The sequence below is a fragment of the Sceloporus undulatus genome, chromosome 6 (genome assembly GCF_019175285.1).
Source record: "Sceloporus undulatus isolate JIND9_A2432 ecotype Alabama chromosome 6, SceUnd_v1.1, whole genome shotgun sequence".
In the NCBI taxonomy this organism is placed as follows: Eukaryota; Metazoa; Chordata; class Lepidosauria; order Squamata; family Phrynosomatidae; genus Sceloporus; species Sceloporus undulatus.
In genome coordinates, this window is record NC_056527.1 from 145,433,025 (window position 1) to 145,459,677 (window position 26,653).

At 40.7% G+C, this 26,653-nt stretch overlaps 1 protein-coding gene across 3 annotated transcripts in view; it reads right to left on the reverse strand.

The window, feature by feature from the left end:
* ST3GAL4 (ST3 beta-galactoside alpha-2,3-sialyltransferase 4) overlaps positions 1-26,653 on the reverse strand; it is a 113,386-nt gene that overhangs the window by 76,139 nt on the left and 10,594 nt on the right. The window contains exons 3-4 of one of the 3 annotated variants that reach the window (XM_042471467.1): positions 14,322-14,404; positions 11,744-11,839 (exon numbers count right to left, since the gene is read on the reverse strand). The exons of 1 other annotated variant lie outside the window; for it this stretch is intronic. In XM_042471467.1, the coding sequence (XP_042327401.1) occupies positions 11,744-11,779 (36 nt within the window). In that variant the 5' untranslated portion in view covers positions 11,780-11,839; positions 14,322-14,404. The remainder of the gene's footprint in view (positions 1-11,743; positions 11,840-14,321; positions 14,405-26,653) is intronic. One more of the 3 variants, XM_042471466.1, reaches the window with a different exon arrangement.

A 26,653-nucleotide genomic window follows, 5' to 3' on the forward strand; every position in this document is an offset into this window, starting at 1 on the left:
ATCCCCAACTCCACCCACTAACAAAAGGTGCGAACTATAACCCCCTACTATTTCCATTACCCAATCGCCCTTCAGCCCATTCTTGCCATCTTCCCAATACCAGGCTATTCTAACCTCCTGCCACACTCCAGAGCTCTGAGCTGAAGCCCAAGGTTGAGATTACAGCCCATCTGGGCCCTCCCAGCCCCCACCAACCCAATATCTCTAACTACCCACAATAAATGAATATCACAATCCCCATAATCCCCAAAACATCTGTTAGAATTACCAAATTCTAACAAGTTCTTTAGAGAACTTGTTTTTTAGTATCTTTTTGTGTTGCAAACAAATGTTAAATTTTTTGGGAGCTTTAATGGGTGTGTAGTATGATCTCTGCAACATGCCCAGCTAACACTTTGGCTGCAGCTCTTTGGACCACATGAAGTTTCCAAACACTCTCTAAAGGCATCCCCAAGTAGAGCAGGCTGGAGTAGTCCAAACAGTATGTTCCTCAAACTTGGTCCAACTATGGAAAGGGAACCCTGCTGAATGTTAAAGCTCCACTGACAGGTAGTAATATAAACAAAACCAAACTAGCAGATCTTAGAGAAATAGTTGGATTAGAAAGGAAGAGAATAGTTATGACTACAGATATGCGTTGGAGGCCTTCTACCTTCAAGGCAAAACACCAGATACCCAAAACAGATACAACATGGATTCCTTCTGGCTGGCCTATATTTCCAAGGTTCAAGATTGGTCAACAAGATTTAGAAAAACAAAGGCAAAAACCAACTGCATTCTCATACACATTTCCTCTGCAAGTATGTTCATCTACGTCCAACAGAAAGCCACAACGTGCAGGAAAGTCAGTTTAATGACTGTGGAAAACCCACCATTATCTTTAGACACCATTAAACTCAACTCAGACAAAAGAATTTTATGATCTCAATGCTTAAGATTGAGTTAAACATTCTCCATATCACTAGACCTCTTCAGCTTCAAGATTCATCCAAGTTTGACCTCTCTATGAAAAAAGAACCATCACTGTTGTACCTGGCATCCAGTTTTCACACAAGGGAAGTGCTGAAAAACCACCATCCTTCTTGGGAGTTATCTTCTGAATAACTCTAGAATCACAGCAACTTTTTCATATGACTGTATAATTTTTATATCCTCATAAAAGGTGAATGATGAGAAAAGATGAGTCTGAGATCAGAGGAGGGAGGAGTGTTATATTCATTATTTACACATGGCAGTTCTTTTCAGTGAAGCCTTTATCAGAAAAAGTAAAGAAAAACACTATTTATCATGGCAAATTGGATTACCAAAGTGTTCCATGCATAAATCATCTGTCTTTTCACCTTTGTTAGGGCAATGTGTGCTCCTTTAAGTGATTGGCACACAAGGCGTGGATGGAAAATCTTGCCAGGAGGCCCCTAATTGATACCTCAGTGCAGTTAAAATGGTGAGATTTGAAGCAAAGCCTAGCCCTCAGGTCCTGCAATTAGATGCCAGGCAAAGAAATCTACCAGCCTGAACATGGAGTGGAGGCAAATCCCTGGCTCTGAGCTACAAGGGCCCACACTGACTTCTAAACATCTTTCTTCTAAAAAGGTAATGCTAGAATGTGTTCTTCAAAAGTCATCCCAAAGCAGCTACAAACGCTACTACAGCGCCAATTAAGCAATCTTCTATCTGCATGCATTCTCAGGCATGCTCTCCATTCCTGCTAGAGATCTTGAGAAACTCTTATCTGCTGTTTTAAATCACCTGAAGGACTCTCTGTACACATATGGATCTGCCCAATACTTTAAATCTTCCTCAAAGACCCTTTTCAGAATATCCCTGCCTTGGGATTTTGAAAAGGGCTTTTTCAATGTTGGTGGCACATTGCTGCAACTTCCCATCTAGGAAAAAACCCTTGGTATCCTACTGAGTATTAGGTGACAGAACAAGAATAGTTTAATCTCTCAGATCCTCTGGCAACACAAAAGCCAGTAGTTCTCAATCAGTAGCACATACTCAGTTTGAAAAGTCATATCCTTTGCCTTCTAGGGACCTAACAAACATCTCTGTAGTAAATATCCCCATATTTAACAATCACATCACATGCTATTTTGTGTTTTATCCATGTAAGATTGCATGCCTCAATCATGCATAGTGGGTCTAATACAATATTCTTTATATTGGAGAAACTTGCTTGCTATACAGGCCAGAGACAGATCTTTAATTGTGTCCCATGAGTTTAAAACAATTTAATTTGTGTCCCATGAGTTTAAAACAATTCAGTGCAGAAACAATTTTACAATGTATTTACTTGCCTCCTGGATAAATTTTTTTAAAAAAACAAGCATTTATAAATGGCTAAAGTAAAAAAAAAAATGCGGTAACTCCATATCCTGAACCAGTGTTCAGAATAGTGCGGAAACAGTTTTGCCCAAAGTCTGAAAAATTTGATCAGGAGGGCTTTAAACTGAGTTATGTGGGGAAGGAGACAGTATTCGGAAGGGCTGAGGAGATCAAGCTGTTATTTGAACTTAAACATGCAATTGTGTTCTGAATGTGCCTTACATTCTCAGATTTCAGTCTTCTAAGCTGAGTCTGTCAATGCCAATCAGGCAGCTTAAGCCCAAAGCCTCAGTTAACTCAGCTAATGAAATCTGCAGAGACAGCAGCATGAACATATAAATCCCAATAAGACACCAAAGAGAAATTCACTAGCACCTTCCAGGGTCATATTCTGACTACTACTGACCTCTCTATTTGGAAGCTAAGGGGTGATAGTAGAGGTATGTGAATCTCTACAGATCCTAGGATTCTTTACTGCTGGATCATGCCTCAAAGTTTGTTTTTTCGCTTCCCCTAATGACCATGGCTGACAGAGAGCAGGTGAAGGGAAAGCCACAGGAATACATGATAGTTATCTAAGGTGTGGTTTGTTTTCTTTTTGCATTTCAGTTTCTCTGTCTTTTAAATCACAGAACAGTTTAACCTAACAGCTTAAATCTTTCCTGCCAGTCCAATCTACAGATTTTGACTGGTTGTATTTCCAGATCTGAGAAGTTACTGACAAAGATGATCTCCTTCAATACCCAAATCTCTTAGTGAAAGAGCAATATGAGGACAAGCATCCTGCAGTTCGTGGGTTGAACCAAGGAGCAGCACAGAGGAAACAGAGGGGACAAAAATGTTGGTGAAATGGAAAGCAGCAAGTGTCTTGACAGTAAGATACATCAGAATAATAGAAGAGATCCCCTCAGGGACCGGTGGAGAGAGGTGGAGAAGGAGAAGAGGGTTGAGTGGGCGAAGGTAGAAGGGGTCAGACCAGGGGACCCAGAGGAGAAGAGGAGGAAAGAGATTGAGGAAGCAACACAGCTGGAGACCAGGTGGGAGGAGGCAAATGCGGCCCCTGAATTAGGGGCGGGGCAAGCAATAGTTCTTAAGGAAGAGGGCGAGGCAACTGGGGGTAGGAGAGAATGCAGAAGAAGGTCTTGCAGAGAGGTCAGCGGTCGAGAGAGAGTTGATAGCTGGGGGCACCCGGAGAGGACAGGAGTGGCTGACCACCCTTGGTCGGCATTCAGTAACCTGCAGGTGGGGACGAGTCACATGTCGCATCCAGCTAGCCCTCACTGGGAAGGTGTGTCTCGAGGGGAGCCCTTCAACCCTGACACGGGACGCAACATGCCGAGATCCCCAGGGGAGGCACCTACCTGGTGGGAGTATAGAGAGGGCTTGCGGGGCCAAGAACCAGATGGCCTTGAGATAGCCCACCTGGAATTGGCGGAGTGAACCTACCGGCCTAGAGCTCCGCGAAAGGAAGAGCCGTAGGAGGGCCAGCCTAGGGATGCCGCTGGTGGAGGGACCAGTGAAGTAACTGGCACCCCTGAGTGGACTTTGAGTTATCCTTTGTTTATGGCTAGAGCGTTCCCCGTGGGGGCAGAGCATTAAAGTTTTGTTGAGTTTCTTTGGAGCAACTCCGGTGCACATGTGAATTATTTCCAGGCACAGGAGCAACATGGAGCCCACGGGAGTCCTTCCCCCAGCCGGTCCCCAAGCCCTGCCCACAACTGGGAGATGCACAGTCACATCATGACGCTCTGAATGCTAGAACTAAATGGTACCATTTCAATATTAAAACACTTTGTAGAAAAGGAAAATTGAGGGAAGAACATTACAAAGCAATTGATGTTATGGTAGACTGTTTGGTATCCCATGCTTTTTAGTATCCCAGCATTTGCTCTTCCAGCTTCAACAGGGTTCCAGTATTCCAGGAAAACAGCCTTGATATAAATCCAGTGATGGCCATCCCTCCCAGGCCCTCTGATAAAATGGCATTCATGCTATTACTCTGTGGTCCTTGCCCCATCAACTTGTATCTGCTGGCATTTGCATTCAAAGCTGTCTGCACTTTGCTATGGATGTAGCATACATAGCAAATGGTTTGCATACATAGATTCAATCCCTGGACTTTCCAGCACAGGGCTAGGAAAGATGCCAGTCAGTGAATACAAGATAACGCTAGATGGGATCAATGATATGAGCCAATTTCCCATGACTTACGTTCCACCCCAAAGAGAACTCTCTGCTAGATGCATCTGATGAAACTGGGTGCTGTCCATTCATTTTTTTTTCTCAGTTACTCTCAAAGGTGCTACAGGATTCCTCTATATCCTTTCATGCCGATACTGACTAACATGGCTACTCTCTGTGCTAAAAACAGAAAACCAAACTGAAAGGTAAAATGTAAAATAAATCAAAACATAAAATGATATAAAACACTAGAGGCCAGATGCATTTCGACAACTGTTGTCTTCCTCAGTGGCCTGCAATTATTTAAAATATAATATATCTAATAAACACAATGTGTCTGCGCTCAACTCAGAAGCAACAATGATCTTATACTGCTCACTAAGGCCCTTATATAGACAGCAGCTCTGGTAATTGGAACAATCCTGCCAAGACTCAGGAAAAGAACCAAGGGAAAAACCCTGGGTGTAAAAGAACAATAAAAATAAAAAACTCAAATCCCCAACTTTCACTTGGGCACAACAGGGATTCAGATCTCCAGTGGTGATCTGGCCTCTAGTGTTTTATATCATTTTATGTTTTGATTTATTTTACATTTATATAATTCTTAGTGGGGTATTGTTACCCTTTTAGACACCTTTACTGGCTTTTTTGTTCCAGGGTCTGAATTTTCTGACCTTGAGTTTGGACATTTTATTCGTTCTTTACTACTGCTCATTTTTCAGTGGGGTATTTATACCCTTTTAGAAATTTTACTGGCTTTTCTGTTTGAGGGTGTAATTTATCCCTTATTTCTTCACAGTTGTGGGTTTTGGTAATTGGAGGTGGGTTACATTTTATTTGGATATATTTTACATACATAAATATTTTCTTTGGTAGAACCCTTCAGTTTGGTTTTGTACTCTCTGTGCTAGACAGTCATGCTTATTCAAATGATTGGCCCTGCTGACTGAGAGATTCTTGGATCAGCACTCCAAAAAAGTAACTATTCCAAATCCTGGTTTTGATGCATGTTTAAAGCAACCTGCAATTCAAATCACTTATTTATCTGAATATAGGTTCAGGTGAAATTCAAATATAGACTGAATCATTTCAGATATATGGCTCAACATTACTCTCACCTTCCGCACAATCCTCCCCGCACACTCAGGTCCTCAGGGAGAAATTTGCTACAACCAATAAAAACTAAATTGTCTACAACCGCCCAGAGGACCTTCTCAGCTATCGCTCCCAGATTATGGAACGACCGCCCAGATGAGAACCATCACGTAACCACCTTAAATAGCTTGTAAAAAGCAGAATGTGGTGTTTGTTGCTGTGCTGTCAGAAGCAATCTCTTCCGGCAGGCCTTTCCTGAATAGACGCTCGGCCATTGAAGAGAAAAAAGTAATATATTGGTCTTGCTTGCTGTTTGCTTGCTTATTGTTCTTTGTTTATTTATTACTGTTTTAAATTGTTACTTATTTTAATATATTTTATACTGCAAATTGTTTAATTCTATTTTAATGGGAGGGAGGGTTGGGGCATATACTTTTAATGTTGTAAGCTGCCCCGGTTGCCTGAGTGCCGAGGGGTGGGATATAAATACGTTTTATTACTTATTATTTATTATCACTATAGGTAGAAAACTAGCTCATGAGAGAGAGAACAGTTCTCTCTGAGGCTTTTATCGGCCATTCCAGCTTTCTTTGTTTTATTTCCTTTGAGGGTCCCTCTCTTTGCTGGTGAGAAAATCTAGCCATTCTGGGAGTGTGACACAACCTCACAATGCACAAAGGAAGAGGGAGCTGGAGTAGTCCTCCAGATCTTGCTGGACTGCACTTGCTAGCATTCCTTGCTAGAAGTTGTAGTCCAACAGAATAGCAAGCTACACAATTCCCATCCCTGCCATATAGAAAATAACATTTAGCTCTGTGGCAACAGGAAAAGCCAACTAAATATCAGAGCAATGCTTCTTTCTCAAAGTGGGAAGATAGTCTTCATGTGTTTCACAGATGACACAACTAAAACATAAAGCTGCGGGAGGCAGGAGGGCCATATTTAATCAGAAAAAGTTATTTTGACTCAGCCTTATTCTGAATAAACTAGATTAAGCATACAGCATTTGTCTGACTTGTCTCATTTGAACATTTGTCTTATTTTGTAAGCCCTGGTATTTTCCCACTGCAAAATGACCAATGGACAGGATTGCGAAGGTGTGATTAAATGCTATTTAGCAGAACACATGGGTGCAACTGACAGGCCTCACCCTGATACAGGTGTGAGAAGATCCTTAATGAAAGGCCTTGAAGACAGACAATCTCACCAAGTGGAGCATAGCATAAACTGGCAGAAAGAACTTAGTCTGACAAGATTGTCAAGATGTGTACATTAAATTAAGCCATACAAAGTTCAAGGGAATGTGCCTGCCTTCGTGTCACACAAAACTTGTAACTTTCCAAGTCTCAGACTCTTACAGAGTTTGGCTCCAAAACAACATAGGAAGGTTTCCAAAATTCATTTTCATGAAGATATGAAAGTAATAAGTAAGATTTTCCCCTCAGGAAAAGAAAGGAAAAAGAGGGATATTTGTTTAATAAATAGGTAAATAGACACAGTATTGAAAACAGCTAATTTCCCCCAAGTTCCATAAAGGACCTGAATGAATGGCAGCCGAAGTGGGAATCTGTGGCCCTTCAAATGCGACTGGACCCAAATCCCCTCGCCTCCTGCCTACATGGCTAGTGGCAAAAGATGATGGAAGATGTCATCTAATAATATCTGGGAGGCCACTGAATAAAATATTTTTTACAAACATGGATTTTGAAGCAGTTAACCTTTACACTGTTAATTTATTCACTCCATCATGAAGTGAAATACTTTAGGATGTTGCAATAAAGTGTTCATCATGAGTCCAATTGTGCAACTTAAGTCCAGTTGTAGAGTTACTTAGGGCACTGTGCACCCAAGGGAGCATGTGAGCTGTTCACTGTATGAGTCAAATTACTGTAAAGCAAGACATTTTCTTCTGTACTTTGTAACACATATCCTACCATCATCATGCCATTCTATTTATTTCTTTATAATTTTATGAAGCTATTTTGCCAATAATTAACAAACCAAATTTTAATGAGTGATGGCAAAATATCATATTCCTGATATGGCTTGTTGGCTGTATCAATCTGATGTTCTGCAGAATCTAGGTTCATTCTAAATAGCACAACTGGGGTCATTACTTACAAATGTTCTTTTTTTACAATGGCATCCTAACTTCACCAGTCATAGAAACACAGAGTGGGAAGAAGTCGCAAGGAACATCCAGACCAACCCTCTTCTGCCATGCAGGAACACACAAGCAAAGCACCCCTGACAGATGGCCATCCAGCCTCTGTTTAAAAATCTCCAAAGGAGGAGACTACGCTACTCTCCAAGGAAGGAATGTGTTCCACCGTCGAACAGCTCTTACTGTCAGTCAATTCCTCCCAATGTTTAGAAAAAATCTCTTTCCCTGGAGCTTGAATTCATTGCTCTGTGTCATATTCTCTGGAGCAGCAAAGAACAAGCTTGTTGCTTCTTCCATGTTGCACACCTTCAAATAGTTGAATATGGCTATCATGTTACCCTTTAATCTTCTCTCCTCCAGGCTAAACATACTCAGCTCCCTAAACTGCTCCTCATAGGGCATGGTTCCCAGACCTTTCCCCATTTTAGTCACCCTCCTTTGGACATGATCCAGTTTCTTAACGTCCTTTTTGAATTGTGGGGCCCAGAACTGAACACAGTATTATTCCAGGTGAAGTCTGACCAAAGCAGAATACAGTGGCACTATTACTTCCCTCCATGTAGGCATTATACTCCCATTGATGAAGCCTAGAGTTGCATTGGCTGCCTTAGCTGCTGAATCACATTGTTGACTTATTCACATGTTCTGATCTCAAATTAGGTGCCCCCCCCCCCCCATCCTATATCCGTGCATTTCATTTTTACTGCCCCAATTTTTCCTATCCTACATTTCTCCGTGTTGAAATTCATTTTATTAGTTTTTGGCCCAGCTTTCTAATCTACTAAGGTAATTTTGAATCCTGAGCCAGTCATACTAGACTAATCTTATCTCTTTTTTTGATAAAATACCCATCTTAGTAGATGAAAGAAATGCTGTAGACATAACATCTTTGATTTCAATAAGGCCTTTGACAAGGTTCTCCATAATATTCTTGCAAAGAAGCTACTAAAAGGTAGCCTAGACAGTGCTACTGTTAGGTGGATTTGTAATTAGCTGACTGACTAAACCTAAAGGCTGCTCAACAAAGGTTTCTCTTCACATTCTGGAGTGAAGTGACTAGTAGAGTACCACAGGGATCTGCACTGGGCCCTGTGCTGTTCAACATCTTTATCAATGATTATGATTAAGGAATAGAAACCATGATGATTAAATTTGCAGATACTGCCAAACTGGGAAGGGTTGCGAATTTCCCAGAGAACAGGATTAAAATTCAAAATGACCTTTATTAGGGCTGGACTAAAACTAACAAGATGAATTTCAACAAGGAGAAATGTAAGGTCCTACAACTAGCAAAAAAAATGAAATACAGATGGGATGGGATACACCTGGCTAAACAACAGTTTGTGTGAAAGGGATCTAGGAGTCTTAGTAAATTACAAGCTGTATATGAGTCAGCAGTGTGATGCGGCAGCCGAGAAAGCCAACATGATTGTTGGTTGCGTCAACAGGAGTATAGTGTCTAGATCAGCGGTTCTCAACCTGTGAGTCGCGACTCCTTTGGGGGTTGACCAATCCTTCCACAAAAATTAATGAAGAAACATGGGTTAATTTTATAGTTGGGATCACCATAAAATGACGAACTGTATTAAAAGGTTGCGGCATTGGAAAGGTTGAGAACCAATGGTCTAGATCAAGGGAAGTGATAGTACCACTGTATTCTGCTTTGGCCAGGGTTCATTTGGAATACAGTCGGCCCTCCTTATAGGCGGACTTGCCTTCCATGGCTTTGAGTTTACGTGGAAGGCAGGCTCCAGCAGAAATAAAGGGGTGCATACTTGCACGGCACGCCCCATGTGCCACCGCGAGCATGCACCCCATTATTTTCTATGGGGCTTGAGCATCCCATATACGTGGAGGGGGTCGGTCCAGAATGGACTGTACTGTGTCCAGTTCTGTGCATCTCAATTCAAGAAGGATGTTGACAAGCTGGAATGTGTCCAGAGGAGGGAAACCAAAAGGTGAAGGGTCTGGACCCCATGCCCTATGGGAAGCAGCTTAGGGAGCTGGGAATGTTTAGCCTGATGAAAAGAAGGTTAAGAGATTCCACTTAAATTGCAAGCGGAACTTTTCAGAGCTGTGGCATACGCTGCCTCGGGTGCCTGCAAAATCCAAGAATGTTTTGGCAGACCAATGCATTGCAAGTAGATGTTGCACTGGACAATACAAATGATTATGGATGTGGACAGCAGTCCATAAATTCTGCAGAGTGCTGTAATGCAGCTTATACATTAAAAACTCTTGGTAAATCATGGGAGGAGTCCTGGGAGAAAGCACTCAACACACAGGATTCTAATGAGCTTTCAGGATGAATGTCCTGTGGCACCATCAACAGTGCATATTACCACATAAGGGAAATGTTTCTTTTCATTTGAACTAGCTGCCACATCAATACATGACTTCAGATGAAGAGTTTTGTGTAATCATGCAAACAGAGCTTCACAAATACTATTTTCCATGACACTGAGTCATAACTTGAGTGCCAGAAAACATAACCAGAAACCCTTTCATAGAATACATTCTTTTAATTAAGAAATTCAAAATTACACAGGTGGTATCAATCAACTGCAACCTGTTTTTATAGATCATGAACTTCACCTGATTTTTTTTTTATGCATTTGATTTCTTTTTTCATTTTCTTTTTTAATGCTTGTTTTTAAAGCATCTTAATGCTTTTTAAATTTCCTTTGGAAAGAGATATCCTTCTGAAGATAAAAGAGGCCCAATACACATGAATCAAAAGCACTGTGCTCCCAACAATATTAGGGTTCTGGAACGTGTGGCAACTGCATGCTCCGGAACCTTACGACGTGCAGGCAGTGACCTAATGGTGACCTCCCGTCCACACGGGGGCCACCACATGTCGCTGCGCATCACTTACATCATGAGTGCGCCATGGTGCACTCATGATGTAACCCGGGTGCTGCAAAAAAGCAGAAAATTGCTTTGTGCCCTCACCAGAAGGAGCATGGTCTCTGCCACCCACTTCTAAACTGAGGCTGGAGGGCCATCTGTTGGATATGCTTGATTGAGAGTTCCTGCATGGCAGAATTGGGCTGGACTGGATCAGGGCCCTTGGGATCTCTTCCAATTCTAAGATTCTAGGATTTCTGAGAGAGCATGCCTCTTAAGTGTATTGGTGCTGAGGCTCTTGTTTAGACATGTCTGTAGAAAGACCAGAATTGATCCCACTGACACAGATCCCACAGACTATGACTACATCTACTCCAGGTGGATTCATAAAGGCATTTTGTGGATGGTTAGCTGTAACTTCATCTTGCAAAGGATGCTGAAGATAGAGCAGAGACATCCAGAGAATGGCATCAACAGATGGTTACTAGAACGATGGCTGGGTTGGTGCCAATTTGGAGCATCTCTAACAATATTACAAGCCAGTGTGGTGTAGTTGTTTGAGTGTCTGTCTAGGATTCTGACACACTAGGTTTTGAATCCCTGCTCAGCCATGGAAACACACTGAGTAACCTAGGGCAACTCACAACCTTTTCGCATCAGAGGAAGGCAACAGTAAATCCTCTCTGAACAAATCTTGCTAACAAAGCCCTGTGAAAGATTTGTATGCTGGAAAAAACCTGAAGACACACAACAACAAAAACACCAACATGATTTTCCAAAGTGGGGATCATCAACTCTAGCCAATAAAATGATACCTGCTTTGTCTAGAAGGATTATCCTGATAAGATCTCAGAAGAAGGAGAGGGCATAGAGGAGGCCAAAGGACAAAATGAAGCTTAACAGATCTGAACACAGGAGCCATATTCAAATGCAAAATTTCAGACTTTGGAAATACTGTATCACTTTTATGAATGACAGCTCCCAGACTCCCCCAAAGCCATAATGTCTGGGTGGACCTTGACAGCAATGGTGCAAAAAGGTAACCTTTCCAAGATCTGAAAAAGTGCACTGAACCATTTTTCTGGAACTCAATATTATATCCTGGGAAAGTGTGCAGCTTCTTACCTCAAGAGCACTGGGATTTTCTTCTGTGTCTTCCATGCTTTCAAACGTTTCCCTCAGATTCTAAATTATATCAGCAGAATGTCAAGGGGGCCGTTCCTGTTTGATTAATTAGGCTTTTTTAATTAAAAAAAATACCCAGAAGAGTTACCCACCACCATCATCTAATTTTCAAGCCAGAATCAGAACTTCTTAGATTAAAATGTTATTTGAATTGTGTAGCCATTCTCCAAAGTTAGAAAAGCTAAGATCAAGACATCATATTTAACATTTTACATTTTAAGTGATGGACACACTTTGAGACAATGATAACTAACTAGATTGTGAGTACCAAGTGCATTTAGATCGGGGACTACAATGAGGGAAATACCCAATCTCCTAAAGCCAAGCTGCCAATATAGTTTGGGACCCATACCTGCTGTTTCATTTGAAAAAACGATATTCAGACAATTGCTAATGCAGTGGTGGAGATATGCTAGGTAGGAGAAATACACTAGAAACCAAAACCAATTGACTCCTCACTGCCTAATTCTGCTTCTAGTGTGCTCTAGCCTACTATTACCACAAAGTTTCTTTCACTACTTTTTTGTGAGAGGAACAATCAGAATGCAGAGCTGTCAAACTGAGAGAGTATGATGTAGCCCTCCATATTCTGTAGATTCCTACTCTGGGAAAACCAAAGAGTGAGTCAGGTTACAGCGGCAAAACAAGCCTACTTTAAGTCCCAGGACAAATGTGTGACAACAGGCCATCAAGGGGGATTGGAGAATCATTAATGACCACGCATGTCCCACAAAGGCCACATATGGCCCACAGTCTATATATGCTATAGTGGAATTTTCTTTTGATATGAAGAATTATAGACATGTTCATATCATATCATTAAAGTTAAGGCTTGGTTCTATGCTGTGTCCACTTAATAATTGGTAATAATCAGATTGTCACCCTCTCAACGCATAGTATTACATTCCTGTCCATCCCAACTATATACATGTCCTCTATGGATTCATCTGGTCCGCATTCTGGTGATCAACTACTATATCATCCCTAAGGTCTTAATTGCATACACTGTGAGAAAAGGGTTTTTTTCCTGCCCATATTTGTACTTTAAATCTGATAAAAATACATTATTTAAAAATGAACCATTTTAAAGCTCCCATTTCTCACAAAGGAAAGAATCATGGCCATGATCATTTGGCAATTCAAAGGCCAAGGAGGGGACGCCAAAGGAATTTTTTCTAATCCTCAAGGCCAAAACAATCTAAACAGTTTGTGTTAAATTAGTATTTTCCTCTATAAGAGGGGAAGGAAGGGGATCTGGGTCTGTATCTACTTAACAATTTTTCTTGGATTTTAGAAGTCATACAACAGGGGTAGGCAACCTTTTTGAGCCGGGGGCCGGGTTGCTGTCCCTCAGACAATAATTAAATATTTTTTTAAAATTAAATAAATAAATAAACCGGGACAAACGTAGGACAAAATTTTCAGATGGAAGATACTTTTTTTTAAAAAAAAAGTGGAGGACATGCAAAAAAAATTTGTTGATTTTTTAAAAAATGTTAATATAAATGCATGTTTCTGAGGCTTCTATAGACAATTGCCCCCCCTTGCCCCCTCGCACGAGAGGCCAAAGGCCCCGGCAGCAATCGGCGGCAGGACCGGGCTGGGGCCAGTCCCAAGGCCTCGCCGGGCCGGATTCGGCCCGCGGGCCGTAGGTTGCCTACCCCTGTCATACAATATTGCAACTAAGCATAGTAAATATTTATTTTAAGGAAAAGAAAATCTGTCCTCATTTTGAGGCACTGTTTTCATGAGACACTTCTTTGACACTCGATCCAATACAGGGAGAGGCAGAATGTAAATTATTATTATACTATTATACTATTTAAAATAACTAAGTCCAGCATATTTTAGAAGTGTATCTTATTTATTATCAAACATATAACCCCCCTTTATTCTTATAAAACAATATATTTAATATTGAATAAATAACAGTGTTATAAAAAGCTTATCTAAAAAGTCTTTCTTTTACTAACTTATATATTTTTATAAAATTCTCTTTCAGTTAAAGGGCCTCAGCTGACCTTTATTCAATTCTATTAGAATAGATATATTGATTATAATAATATACATGTATATATGTAGTTTCATATTATCTATATATGTAATTTAATTATAGCATACGTTTATATAGACTAACACGATTTCTATTCTTTTCATGTGTTTCTAACTCTTATTAAATCTTATGTGTTTGATTCAAATCCATTTCTCTCAAATTACAAAGTGTGAATAGGGGTGGGTCAAATCATGAACACCAAAATGCACTCATGGACCCCAGAGCAATGATTCCTAAACTTTGCTCCTCCAGATGTTTTGGACTTCACCTGCCAGAAGCCCCAGCCAGCCTGGCCAACAGTCAGGAGTTCTGGGAACTGAAGTCCAAAACATCTGGAGGACCAAAATTTGGGTATCACTGATGTAGAGACTAAAGAGACCCTTCCCATTGGCTACCCAGTACTTAAAGTTCATCATTTCTAAGACAAGCGATTGCTAGCAAGTTTCCCTCCTTGGAAGTCCTTACCTTTACCACTGTTTTCTGATTTCCAAAACTCCTGCCTAGGCTGAGCTTCACACAAATTCACCATCACTGCCTGAACTTGGCACCTTCAAAAAAACAAACCCCACAACTCCAGTCAGCCATTTTCAAGCAACAGTAAAGGTTCTGCTTTACTCAAACCTTCCTCGCCACAGGAGATCTATCTCTCAGCAGTTGCCTTGTTTACAGCTATGCTCTTTGTCCAGGGAGGCATCGACTGGGGAAAACTCCACAGCCGAGGGACTCCATGCTCACGGCAGCACTGCCAAGGCTTGCTTCCAATATTTCTGCAGCTGATGCATTTGCAGCAAGCAGCATTATGTTAAACACTGGCGATATCTGAGCAATAATCTGGCAACAGAGCAAACTAAGGACTGAAACCTTTTACTGGTTATCCAGAGTAGTTGAACAGTGGAAGGTCAAAATTTCATACAGTCAAGAGTTGCAACTCACAGGAAATTTTCTGCATCCCATCACTTTGCTCCAATCCGATCATCTAGTTCTTCTAGATCATAAGCAAGGTTAGCAAAGTGTCATCTTTTCAGGATGTACATGTTCTAAATATTTGCATTCCATTTTTTTAAAAAAAGGAAAACACCTTGGGTAAAGGAACACACTAAATTCCTGTGTTATTTTAAGCAATAAACGGTACGTATGGTTCTTTTTTGTGTGTGCACGCACATTCTGCATTTCTTTATTTATTGGATTAATATCCCACCTTTCTCCCAAAACGAGATTCACTTAGAGATCACAATCCCACATTCCGCTGATATCATTTTTCAAACCAACCGGAGGAAAGGAATGGGAGAAAGATGCTTCCAGCCAGAAACTCTCCTGGTTTGGCTTCCTTTAAACACTTTGCTGTAGTCTTTTTGTTTTCTGAAAAGTTGGGAAGGTTCTCTCTGGCATCTCTCCATTCCTCCTGAGCTGGATAGGGCCTTTGAGACCCCTTTTTATCCAAAATAACATGCTGCCACCACCCAAAGATTAACCAGTTACACCTGAGCAATGCATTGAGATGTTGCTGGGACTTTAACTGGTCCTTTGCCAGTTAGGAACTAGCTGAGCTAATGTCCCTAAAAAGAGTGAAAAAGAGTTAAAAGAGGCAGAGTACTTAAGGAAAGGTTTTATTCTAACAAAAGGAACATTAGAGAAAAAGATCACTACATGGAGAACAAACTGTGTTGGTTCTCCTCTGTGTCCTCCTCTATGTTCAGGGACCAGAAGCAACAGAGGAGCCAACATTCAGCACTGTCTGAGCTGCTTGACATCAACAGTAGCTCACAGCAAAATGCAGAAGCACAAACCAGTATGTAGTATTTGGCAATAAAGCAATGACCAACCTGAAATAAGGCACAGACACAAGTTTACTTCTTCCAAAGTCCTTGGAGGTTTTTATCTTCCTGTTGCAAAATACTTACAAAGTATTTACAACAGAAGTTCTGACTTCTGTCAACATACACTGTCTGCTACAATGCATTTCTCCAACAAACACACTACATAAACTCTTCTCTTCAACCCACACTTGTCCTGGGTTCTAGAGCCCTTATATACAGTGGTGATACCATTAGTGTTTCTTAACATTTACAGCCATAGAAATTATTTTACCGCTTCTTAAAGAGACATTTTACCCAATAAACTGGTCCTCCAGGCACAAACTTAAAGTATAAGTTACAAATTAAAATCATGTCTGCCAAACGTTAATAGAAATCCAAAGGTGATGCCCCTGCCTAGTAATGAGATAGGCCCATAGATATAGGATGGGGGATACACACCTGGCTTAAGGAGACATATACATGTGAAAGGGATCTTGGAATCCAAGCATACCACAAACTGAACATGAGTCAACAGTGCGATGGGGCAGCTAACAAGGCCAATGCGATTTTAGGATGCATCAACAGACGTCTAGTGTCTAGATCAAGAGAAGTAATAGTGCCACTCTATTCTGCTTTGGTCAGGCCGCACCTGGAATATTGTGTCCAGTTGTGGACAAAACAGTTCAAAAAGGACATTGAGAAACTGGAGCCATGTGTCCAAAGGAGGGCAACTAAAATGGTGAAGGGTCTGGAAACCATGAAGCCCTATGAGGAACGACTAAGGGAACTGGGGTTGTTTAGCCTGGAGAAGAGAAAGTTAAGAGTTGATATGATAGCCCTTTTTAAATATTTCAAGAGGTGTCATAGAATCATAGAGTTGGAAGAGACCACAAGGGCCATCCAGTCCAACCCCTTTCTGCCATGCAGGAAATCCAGATCGAAGAATCCCCAACAGATGGCCATCCAGCTTCTGTTTAAAAACCTCTAAGGAAGGAGACTCCACTACACTCCGAGGGAGTTTGTTCCACTGTTGGACAGCCCTTATTGTCAGGACGTTCCTCCTAATGTTGAGCTGGAATCTCTTTTCCTGGAGCTTGCATCCATTGTTCCGGGTCCTAATCTCTGGAGCAGCAGAAAACAAGCTTGCTCCCGCCTCAATATGACATAATGACACTATGAGATAAAGACTCAACAAATGCAAATGAGAAATCTCCCAGGGTCAGGGGTTTCCCAGCAGACAATGAGCACTAATCAAGCAGACATTAATCCTCTTGTGCAGACCCTCACACCCGGAGGACTGCCATTAGCAACCAACAATACACATGCAAATCACTCCTGCCCTTCCAGATCACACAATATATATAGCCAAGTCCTTTCCAGGCAAACATTCTCTGAAGATGCCAGCCACAGATGCTGGCGAAACATCAGGAAGAAACTCTGCTAGAACATGGCTACATAGCCCGAAAAACCCACAAAAAAAACTATTACTTCCCTTGATCTAGATTCTAGACACTATACTTTTATTGAGCCACACTGAGGATGGAGCGAATTTGTTTTCTGCTGCCCAGAGGATAGGACCTGGAACAATGCAAGCTCCAGGAAAAGAGATTCCAGCTCAACATTAGGAGGAACTTCTTGACAGTAAGGGCTGTTTGACAGTGGAACACACTCCTTCCTTGGAGATTATAGTGGAGTCTCCTTCCTTGGAGGTCTTTAAACAGAGGCTGGATGGCCATCTGTCAACGGGGAGGCTTTGCTTGAGAGTTCCTGCACAGCAGAATGGAGTTGGACTGGATCAGGGCCCTTCTTGGGGTCTCTTCCAACTCTATGATTCTATTCTCCCTCAGGTCTTCTTTCCCACTTCAACTCAGCATCTCTCTCAATGGCCATCTGTTTGGACAGTTGCCCTCTCACTATCAATGATGTCAATTCTCCTCCCAAAGTCCCAGAAGCCCCTTCCCTACAGTTATTATTATTATTATTATTAACCTTTATTTATAAAGCGCTGTAAGTTTACACAGCTAACCCTTTTTATCTGGGGAGGAGGCCCTGATAAATGGAGGAACTACCATTCATCACTAAAGTAAAAGCTAAAATATTCATTTTGGCATAACATAAAATTAAACCAATGAAATGAAAAAATACAGCTCAACAGAGGGGGCTTGACACCCAAAAGCCAACATGAGTTGTTCTGTGTGTGTTTTTTGTAAAAAAAAAAAAAAATCCAAGCAATAACTTGTTTAAAATGCCTTTAGCACCCCAAAGTCAACAGCATCCATATGTGAGAACATATTGAAGCAATGAAATCAGGATACATGTCCAGCAAGTGAACCACAGGATGATAATATTGCTTGTTGTGTTTGTTTAAGTATTGGTTATGCGTCTGGGAAGTGATAATTTTGAATTTCTCTTATTGCTGTTAGCCGCCCGGATTCCCCGTGATTGGGCAAGATACAAATAAATCTATATTATTATTATTGTTATTATTATGTTTCATTCCATCCAACTTGGCTTTCTTTAACAAGGCAAAAGGTGTCCATGGGTGTGGGATCCCCCCCCCCCACATTACTGTACGAACCTTTGTCATTCATTCCAAAGGAATGTAATTTAGGTTGGTAGATAATTTCTTCCAATGATGTAAAAATGTAAAAATGGACCTGCAAAAAGAGGTTAGTGATGAAAGCTGTCCCTAATTTCATGGGTGGCTTTTTAGAACAGGTACTATTTCAAGCTCAGGGAATCAAGAATGAAAGTCGTTGCCAAATAAACAAGAAAGGTGCTCACACAAACCAGAAGATTAAAATCTTCTCATGAGGTAAGCCAAGACTAATTTTCTGTTTCATTGTGTTTTTAAAAGTGGAATACAGTAAAAGCCAAGCTCAATGCTGAAACTTCTGTTGCTGCCAAGTCAATTTAAAGATGCATTTAAAAAGCTCACTTATACCAACTACTTTTTCACTTTTAGAAACAAACTTGTAGAAAAGAATGTAAAACATTTCATTGATTGATTAGACTCAATGTCCATTTGATCCAAGAGAACTAGACATCAAAGAATAGACAACCTGTTCCCCAGGGGAATCTGAAACAGTGGGTATAATATATTGATCATTAGTCAACAGGTCTGTAAAGAAATATATAGGAAGCCCCCCCCCCCCCATTCAATCAAAACTCCTTTGGGAAAATGGACAGGGTTTTAGGAACAACTCAGGAAAAAGGAAGATGTTTCAGAACAAAGCAAAGATTGTGGCAGCACAAAGGTTCTATTTATCAAGAAAATTTCTTCTGGTGAAAGTAGCATTCTCACTGACATAAGTTCAGGAAATCATTGTCTTTATAGCTGATCATTATCTGATCATTCAAGGTCTGAATTCCTGTCTGGGAAACACCTACTACTCTGTGAGTGACACTCTTTGAGGGGTGATATAACCCAGGGACAGAACATATCCTTGGCTTGTAGAGGCTGTATGCCATGAATTTCCAGCAAGCCAGATACAAAAAAGTATGGCCAGCAAAGATTTTGTTCAGTCAGTGTATACAATCCTAAACTGAATGGAAGAGTAATCTGATTCAATGCAAGAAAACAAGAAATCCCATCAACAAATGTCTACAACATATTGGAATACTGGTTAATCTCTGTTAATTTATTCTGCTATCTAGAAATGTGAAATCAAGAGAATATGCCAGTGGTGGCGAACCTATGGCACGTGCCAGAGGTGGCACTCAGAGCCTTCTCTGTGGGCACGCATGCTGTTGCCCCAGCACAGAGTTTGCCAGAGTTCATTACTAGAAAGCCAGAGGGATCTGGCACTTTGCAATAAATAAGTGGGGTTTGGGTTGCAGTTTGGGCACTCGGTTTTCAAAAGGTTCACCATCACTGGAATATGCAATCCAATCAAAATAATAATATGTATTACATGTATGCAAGTATGTGTAGATATAGTCAAATGTACCTACAGCAAGCATGGGACAGAGTTTGGAAGATTAGTACAAAAAGCCTAATTTGTTATGTTGGTTAAACGGTCTCAAATCTTCTTTTGTTTATATTGTCATTACTGGAAAAGTTGTCTAATCAATTGAACTGAACACCAAATTAATCATTATGTTATTAGTACAGCCTGCCTGTCCCAAGCCCCATTGGCCCTACTAGCAGCGCATGCGTGCTGCTATGCCAGCGTGGCCCCACACGTGCCACCATTAAAGGCCACAGGGCTTGAGGTCCCATGGTTTTTGGCATCCACAGGGTGGTTGTAGTCCAGAACGGAACCACCATGGATATTTGGGTCCAACTGTCAGAGTATAACAGAGTAGTTGACAATTTTAGAAACGTGTTCACAGCCCTCAGCGAAGATAACAGCAGATGGATGTCTTCCAGAAATGATGGAATGCAGGTACCATTGGGAACTCTCCAGCACTCGCTGCCAGGCTTCTGCTGATTAACGGCCATACAAGCCAAGCTTCCGAAAGTGCTTATCTTTATTTACAAAGTGCAACCAAACAACCAACGCGACTATACAGTACTCACAATCAACTCCTCTCTCAAAACCCACACCAATTACTGGAAGTCCCTGAGTTTATATAGACACCAGACCATGCGGTCCCACAAACTCAGCCTCTTCCTGTCCCATACAGAAAATTGTCCCCCTGTCTAAACAAACACATGTTTATCTTCGGCTTGCTGCACGCAGGCAGTAGAATGACCTTGTACCTATGAGCAAAAGCTGTAGCTTATTAGCTTCGTCTTCCGTGTGCTGAATGCTTATGGTCACCACACATCTAAACATTTCTGTGTTAGCTGGCTTTTAACCCTTAACACCAACTGTATTGGATGACATGCTACAAGAAGATGACATATATTACTGTGAGTGACACCATTTTCCCTTAATGGTACTTTACCAATTTAATCTGACTCTACCATAAATTGCCCTGTCATCCTCAATCTTGGCAGTTTTCACATTCCTTGGACTACAAACCCCATAATTCAATTACTGTCTGAGGATGGTAGAATTATCTAATTCTAAAACATTTGGAGTCTGAATTCTATTTTGGGAATGTCTATCTGTTAGTGAACAATTATGTCCAAGGAACCCATATGACAGACTTGCCTTAGCATTGCCATAAATAAGAAATAAGTTGAAGGTACACAACAAAAACAGTAACAGTCAGTTATATGGTATCACTAATATGCATCTCCTTTTTTATTTTTCCACTTATCGCCCCGGTAATACAGTAGACCCTTGTTATCCGCTGGGGTTTGGTTCCAAGACCCACCGTGGATAACAAAATCCATGGATATTCAAGCCCCATTAAATACAATGGAAAAGGGAAGTGGTTTCTCATATAAAAAGGAAAATCAAGGTTTGCTATTTGGAATTTATACCTTTTTCTGAATATTTTCAAGCAGTGGATGATGGAATCCATGGATTAAAAATCCATGGATAAGGAGAGCCAACTGTACATAGATGATCAAACAATGTGTGTACTGTTTATCTGCAAATTAATAAAGCATTAAGGATTAAATATCCTAAAGTTACCAGACCCCATCTGATCTTGGAAGGGTCAGCCCTTGTAAGTACTTGGATGGGAGACCACCAACAAATACCAGGAGCTGTAGGCTATATTTCAGAGAGAGGAACTAACAAAATCACCCCTTAGTATTCCTTATCTTAGAACACCTTATGGAATCATGGAGTTGCCAGAAGTTGATAGGTGGCTTGAAGTAATGCAGGTGTGTACATGCATGCGCGCGCACACACACACACGCGCGTGCACACACACACACACACAGATGAACTGGTTAAATCCAATTACAACTTGCAGATAAAACAGACCCACTGAAATGAATGAGACTTGGAAAATCAAGAGTAAGATGTGACACAGTGGTTTAATGTAGGGCTGGTGGCCACCTGGCCCTCCAGATTCTTAATAATCAGTAAATAGTTTTTGAAGAAATATTTTTTAATTATTCAAGGAAAAATACTTAGGTTTTGCAGATCTGTACCTATTTTTGTGGAGGCTTTTATAGAAATTCACTGGGTGACCTTAGGCAAATCACATGCTCTCAGACTCAGGGGAAGGCAATGGCAAACCTCCTCTGAACAAATCTTGCCAAGAAAACTCAGTTATAGATTCACCTTAGGGTTGCCATAAGTCAGAAATGACTTGAAGGCAGACGACGACAACAACAACACTGTTTTACTTAACTGGGCCTGATGTGCCTGTAAACGGGGCACAATAACTTTAAGTGCCGTCATCCCTCTCCATGTTTATTCTTCTTATGTTTTAGCCCCAGGCATATAATCCCCAAACTAGGCATTAAATAAGCTACTCCAAAGCTAAGCTCTACTCTCTTCTGCCAAACTCCTTGATGTCTGAAGCCCTCTACAGACCAGCATAAAGAGCCAGCATGGGGGCAGAGTGGGGGCACTGTGACCGCACACCAGCCCCCCGACTCTGCCCCCTGCCTGACCAGACAGTAGGCGGCATCACACTGTGTCTTCAGTGCAGTGTTTACACGCGCTGCACCAAAAAAGCGGAGAATAGCCACAGTGGCAGCGATTAGAGTGCCCTTTCCACGGCGCAAAAAGGAGCTGCTTTTTGTGGCTGCTTTTTGTGCTATGGAAAGGTCAGGTTGCAGCTGTGGTGTGTAGTTGCTGCAGCTCCGATCTTGCGAGGAATGGGGTGGCTGCAGGCTGCTCCAAAAGGGCAGTCCTGAGTCCTCCAGAATATCTGTCTCCTCACCTCTCCTGTATTTATGCTTATTTATTTCAGTTAGTGACTAGTAAGTGAAATGAAGAACAAGAGAGTACAGGAAAAACAGAATGTAATGCAATACTGAATAGACCACAAGTTGAACATGAGTCAAGAGTGTGATGCGGCAGCTAAAAAGGCCAATGCGATCTTAGGGTGCATCACATTTTCAAGAACTACTGAGAAATGCATAGCTATAGCATGGGGGACACCTGGCTGAATGAAACTACATGTGAAAGGGATCTAAGACTTCAAGTATACCACAAGTTGAACATGACCCAACAGTGTTATGTGGCAGCTAAAAGGGCCAATGCGATTTTAGGCTGCATCAATAGAAGTATAGTGTCCAGATCAAGAGAAGTAATAGTGCCACTCTATTCTGCTTTGGTCAGGCCCCACCTGGCATATTGTGTCCAATTCTGGGCACCACAATTCAAAAAGGATGTTGAGAAACTGGAGCGTGTCCAAAGGAGAGTGACTAAAACGGTGAAAGGTCTGGAAACCATAAAGCCCTATGAGGAGAGACTTAGGGAGCTGGGGATGCTTAGCCTGGAGAAGAGAAGGTTAAGGGGTGATAGGATAGCCCTGTTTAAATATTTCAAGGGGTGTCATAGATTCATAGAATAATAGAGTTGGAAGAGACCGGAAGGAACAACCCCCTGCCATGCAGGAAATTCAAATCAAAGCATCCCTGACAAATGGCCATCCTATTCTCTGGGCAGCAGAAAACAAGTTAGCTCCATCCTCAATGTGGCTCAATAAAAGTATAGTGTCTAGATCAAGGGAAGTAATAGTTTTTTGTGGGTTTTTCGGGCTATGTGGCAATGTTCTAGCAGAGTTTCTTCCTGGGCCTGGCATCTTCAGAGAATGTTTGCCTGGAAAGGACTTGGCTATATATAGTGTGTGATCTGGAAAGGTAGGAGTGATTTGCATGTGTATTGTTGGTTGCTAATGGCAGTCCTCCGGGTGTGAGGGTCTGCACAAGAGGATTAATGTCTGCTTGATTAGTGCTCATTGTCTGCTGGGAAACCCCTGACCCTGGGAGATTTCTCATTTGCATTTGTTGAGTCTTTATCTCATAGTGTCATTATGTCATATTGAGAGGGGAGCAAGCTTGTTTTCTGCTGCTCCAGAGAACAGGACCCAGAACAATGGATGCAAGCTCCAGGAAAATGGGGTGGGACTAGATGGCCCTTGCGGTCTCTTCCAACTCTATGATTCTATGATTCTATGAATATTATCATTTGTTATTTGATGTTCTTTTTGTTGCCTGTTTTATTGAACCATTTCCTGTATTGCTATGTATTTTATATATATTATCCTATTATTTCTTAGATTGTACGCCATAGGCAGGTTTACTGTTATATATTTATTGTTTTTATGTACAGCACTGTGCAAATCTACAGCGCTATAATAATAATAATAATAATAATAATAATAATAATAATAATGACATAGCAAAATGGTGTCCCTTATAAAAAGTGGAAAATCAAGGTTTGATATTTGAAATTGATATTTTTTTGGGGAGTATTTTCAAACTGTGGATGCTTGAATCCGTGTATAAAAAATCCATGTATAAGAAAGGCCAACTGTAACTTGGTTATAACTCGGCTGTGCATTTGCTATGGCATAAGGCACTTGAGCTCTCCAGGAACCTGTAGACTGAAAAATTACTCCCCAATGTTTATAAAATTTGACTTGTTCAATTGGATGCACGTTGATTTGCCAGGAATGTTTACATAGTTTCTTTAGATCATTAGATGTATCGTAACTAATTGTCAGTGGTTCAGTATTGCAATGGATCCAGAGCTCTTAACAACTGTCTCAAACCTATGCATGACGATGACAAATAGTATTATATCATCTGCATAGAGTAGAATAGATATGGATCTCCCTGCTAATTTAGGTGTATGCAAATTTATTTCAGAAAGTGTCTTAGCCAAGGAATTAATATAAATGTTGAACAGGGCAGGGGCAATAACACAGCCTTGTTTTACTCCAATGTGTGCTGGTATTAATCTAGTCCAATTACTTTCATGATTACATCTTTTTATTTGTGAGCTGCCTTGGGTCCCTTTCCGGGAGAAAGGTGGCACATAAGTTAAATAAATAAATCTCACTTGCAGATAAGTTTTATCACAAAGACTGTGAGTAAGAATCAGCTGGTGTCTGGCGGACTCAGGTTTATGCCATGGTCTATCTCTTGGGATTATGTTCAATGTACATACAAAGTTTATAAAAGCTGTGCCGAGTTCCCCTCCAGCAGGCGAAGAATACTTTGAAAATAAATGCTGCAATAGTGATCTCTGATCAACTGAAGACCACCCAGACCTAAAACCTGCCTGCTCTTGCTACAGGAAAATTTCTTCATCCACTCAGTATTATAGTTTCTCTAGAAGATGACTAGTGTACAACTTACTATTGATATTTAAAAGACTAATTCGGCTATAATTAGCAGGATCTGATCTTTTACTTTTTTTGTAGATTGGGATGATTATTGCAAGCTCCCAACCAGATGGAATACATGCAGACAGATCAATCCATGTAAACAGAACAGCTAAAACTGGTGCCCACCACTCCAAATTCGACTTAAGCAGTTCAGGGGGTACATAATCACTTCCTGGGGTTTTGCCCAATTAAGTCTAGAAATGCACTATCCCAGACATGGGAACCACCAGAATCCACTTCCTTAAATGCTGTCACATTCAAAAGTACTTATTTTTAACTAGGTGTACCCAGCCATGTGTTGCTGTGGCTCAGTCTGGGTAAATTGAAAAGAAAGAAAAGTGAAAGCGCATGTTTCTAAAATATTTAATTTCACAATGCTTGTGGGTATACAATATGTTTTGTTGTTCCATTGTCTGTGTAGCTGTAGAGATTGTCTGGTTTGCTGGCTCTACAACATGCAACATATAACTGTCCATGTGAGAAGCAATCCGTGTCTAGATCTAAACCGCGCAATTCTAAGGATTGGCCCTGAGCTTTGTTGATGGTGATTGCAAACGCCAATCAAATTGGGAATTGCAATCTCTTACATTGAAATGGCACATCCATTCAGGTGTATTGCTGTTACGTCCAACAGATGGTGTTGTTTTTCAAAATAAAAGTTACCTGTCACAGGTGTGACATCTATATCTAAAAACATATTAGGTATATAAAAACATGTATATATTCTAATGGAATGTTGTGTCAAAATTTCAAAGCAATTGGTGAAGAACTTTTGGAGATTTAAGATTTTGAACAAACGAACATTTATATTTTTATTTATATAGATTGTTTAGTTAATTTTTTTTTAATTTCTGCAACGCTCATAACCCAAGACAAACTGCAGCTTCCTTGGCATGTGCATAAATCTGATGCTAGTTCTAAACTGATCTGTAAATCCTGGCTATAGTTAACTGTGGTTAAAAACAATGCTGGTAATTCTATACTATACTTAATACTAACCAGTGAAAGGAGACTGGAATTCTAGCTGACAAAGGAGGGGGAATGTGTGTGAGTCTATTCAAAGTTTCCTGTTACCAAGCCACATTTTGCACACTATTAGTGTGTTACATGTACAGATCATACGTCAAGCTCCATTTATCAAGAGATGTACTGCATTGATTAGTATCCTGTTGAAATGTTTATGACTCCCACATATTAGGCCTTCAAGTAAGTAGGTTGACGTCTATTCTTCAAGAATGCAGATTCTCATTATTGTCTTGAGATCTGATACCTTTGGACTTATTTATAGTGTAGTATTGGGTTAAGGTTAAACTTAGAAATGTAAATCATACTGGCAATCAGAACAATTAGCTACAATTTAACATGCATCAGTTTACATAATTTGGAAGGATGCAGTCCGTTTCCTTCTTAAGTGCATGTTTATGGGTGCATCTGGAACACCAATTTATATTCATAATTATGAGCTTTGAACTGGTGATGTTTATTCTGGATAAATTTAATGCAGAATGTAAAGGCAGTTGGAATTCCCATAAATGGTATCCATATTCTTCTTGTTTCTTCCTGTCATCTTTTGATGACTTTTTGAGGCAGTGCTGTGAACAGCTCTTATGTCTTGATGTATTTTACTTTGCAGTGGTTAAAAATAGTTTACACATGGTTACAGTTCTGGTCACACATGATGATAACATCTTACAAGACAATGTTCTACTGTGTGTTGTGAACAAACATTCAGAGAAGAGGCCATGGAGCTTGAAACTGTGTTGTGCACATCCAGTTATAGAAATGACTCTAATTTTCAAAAAACCA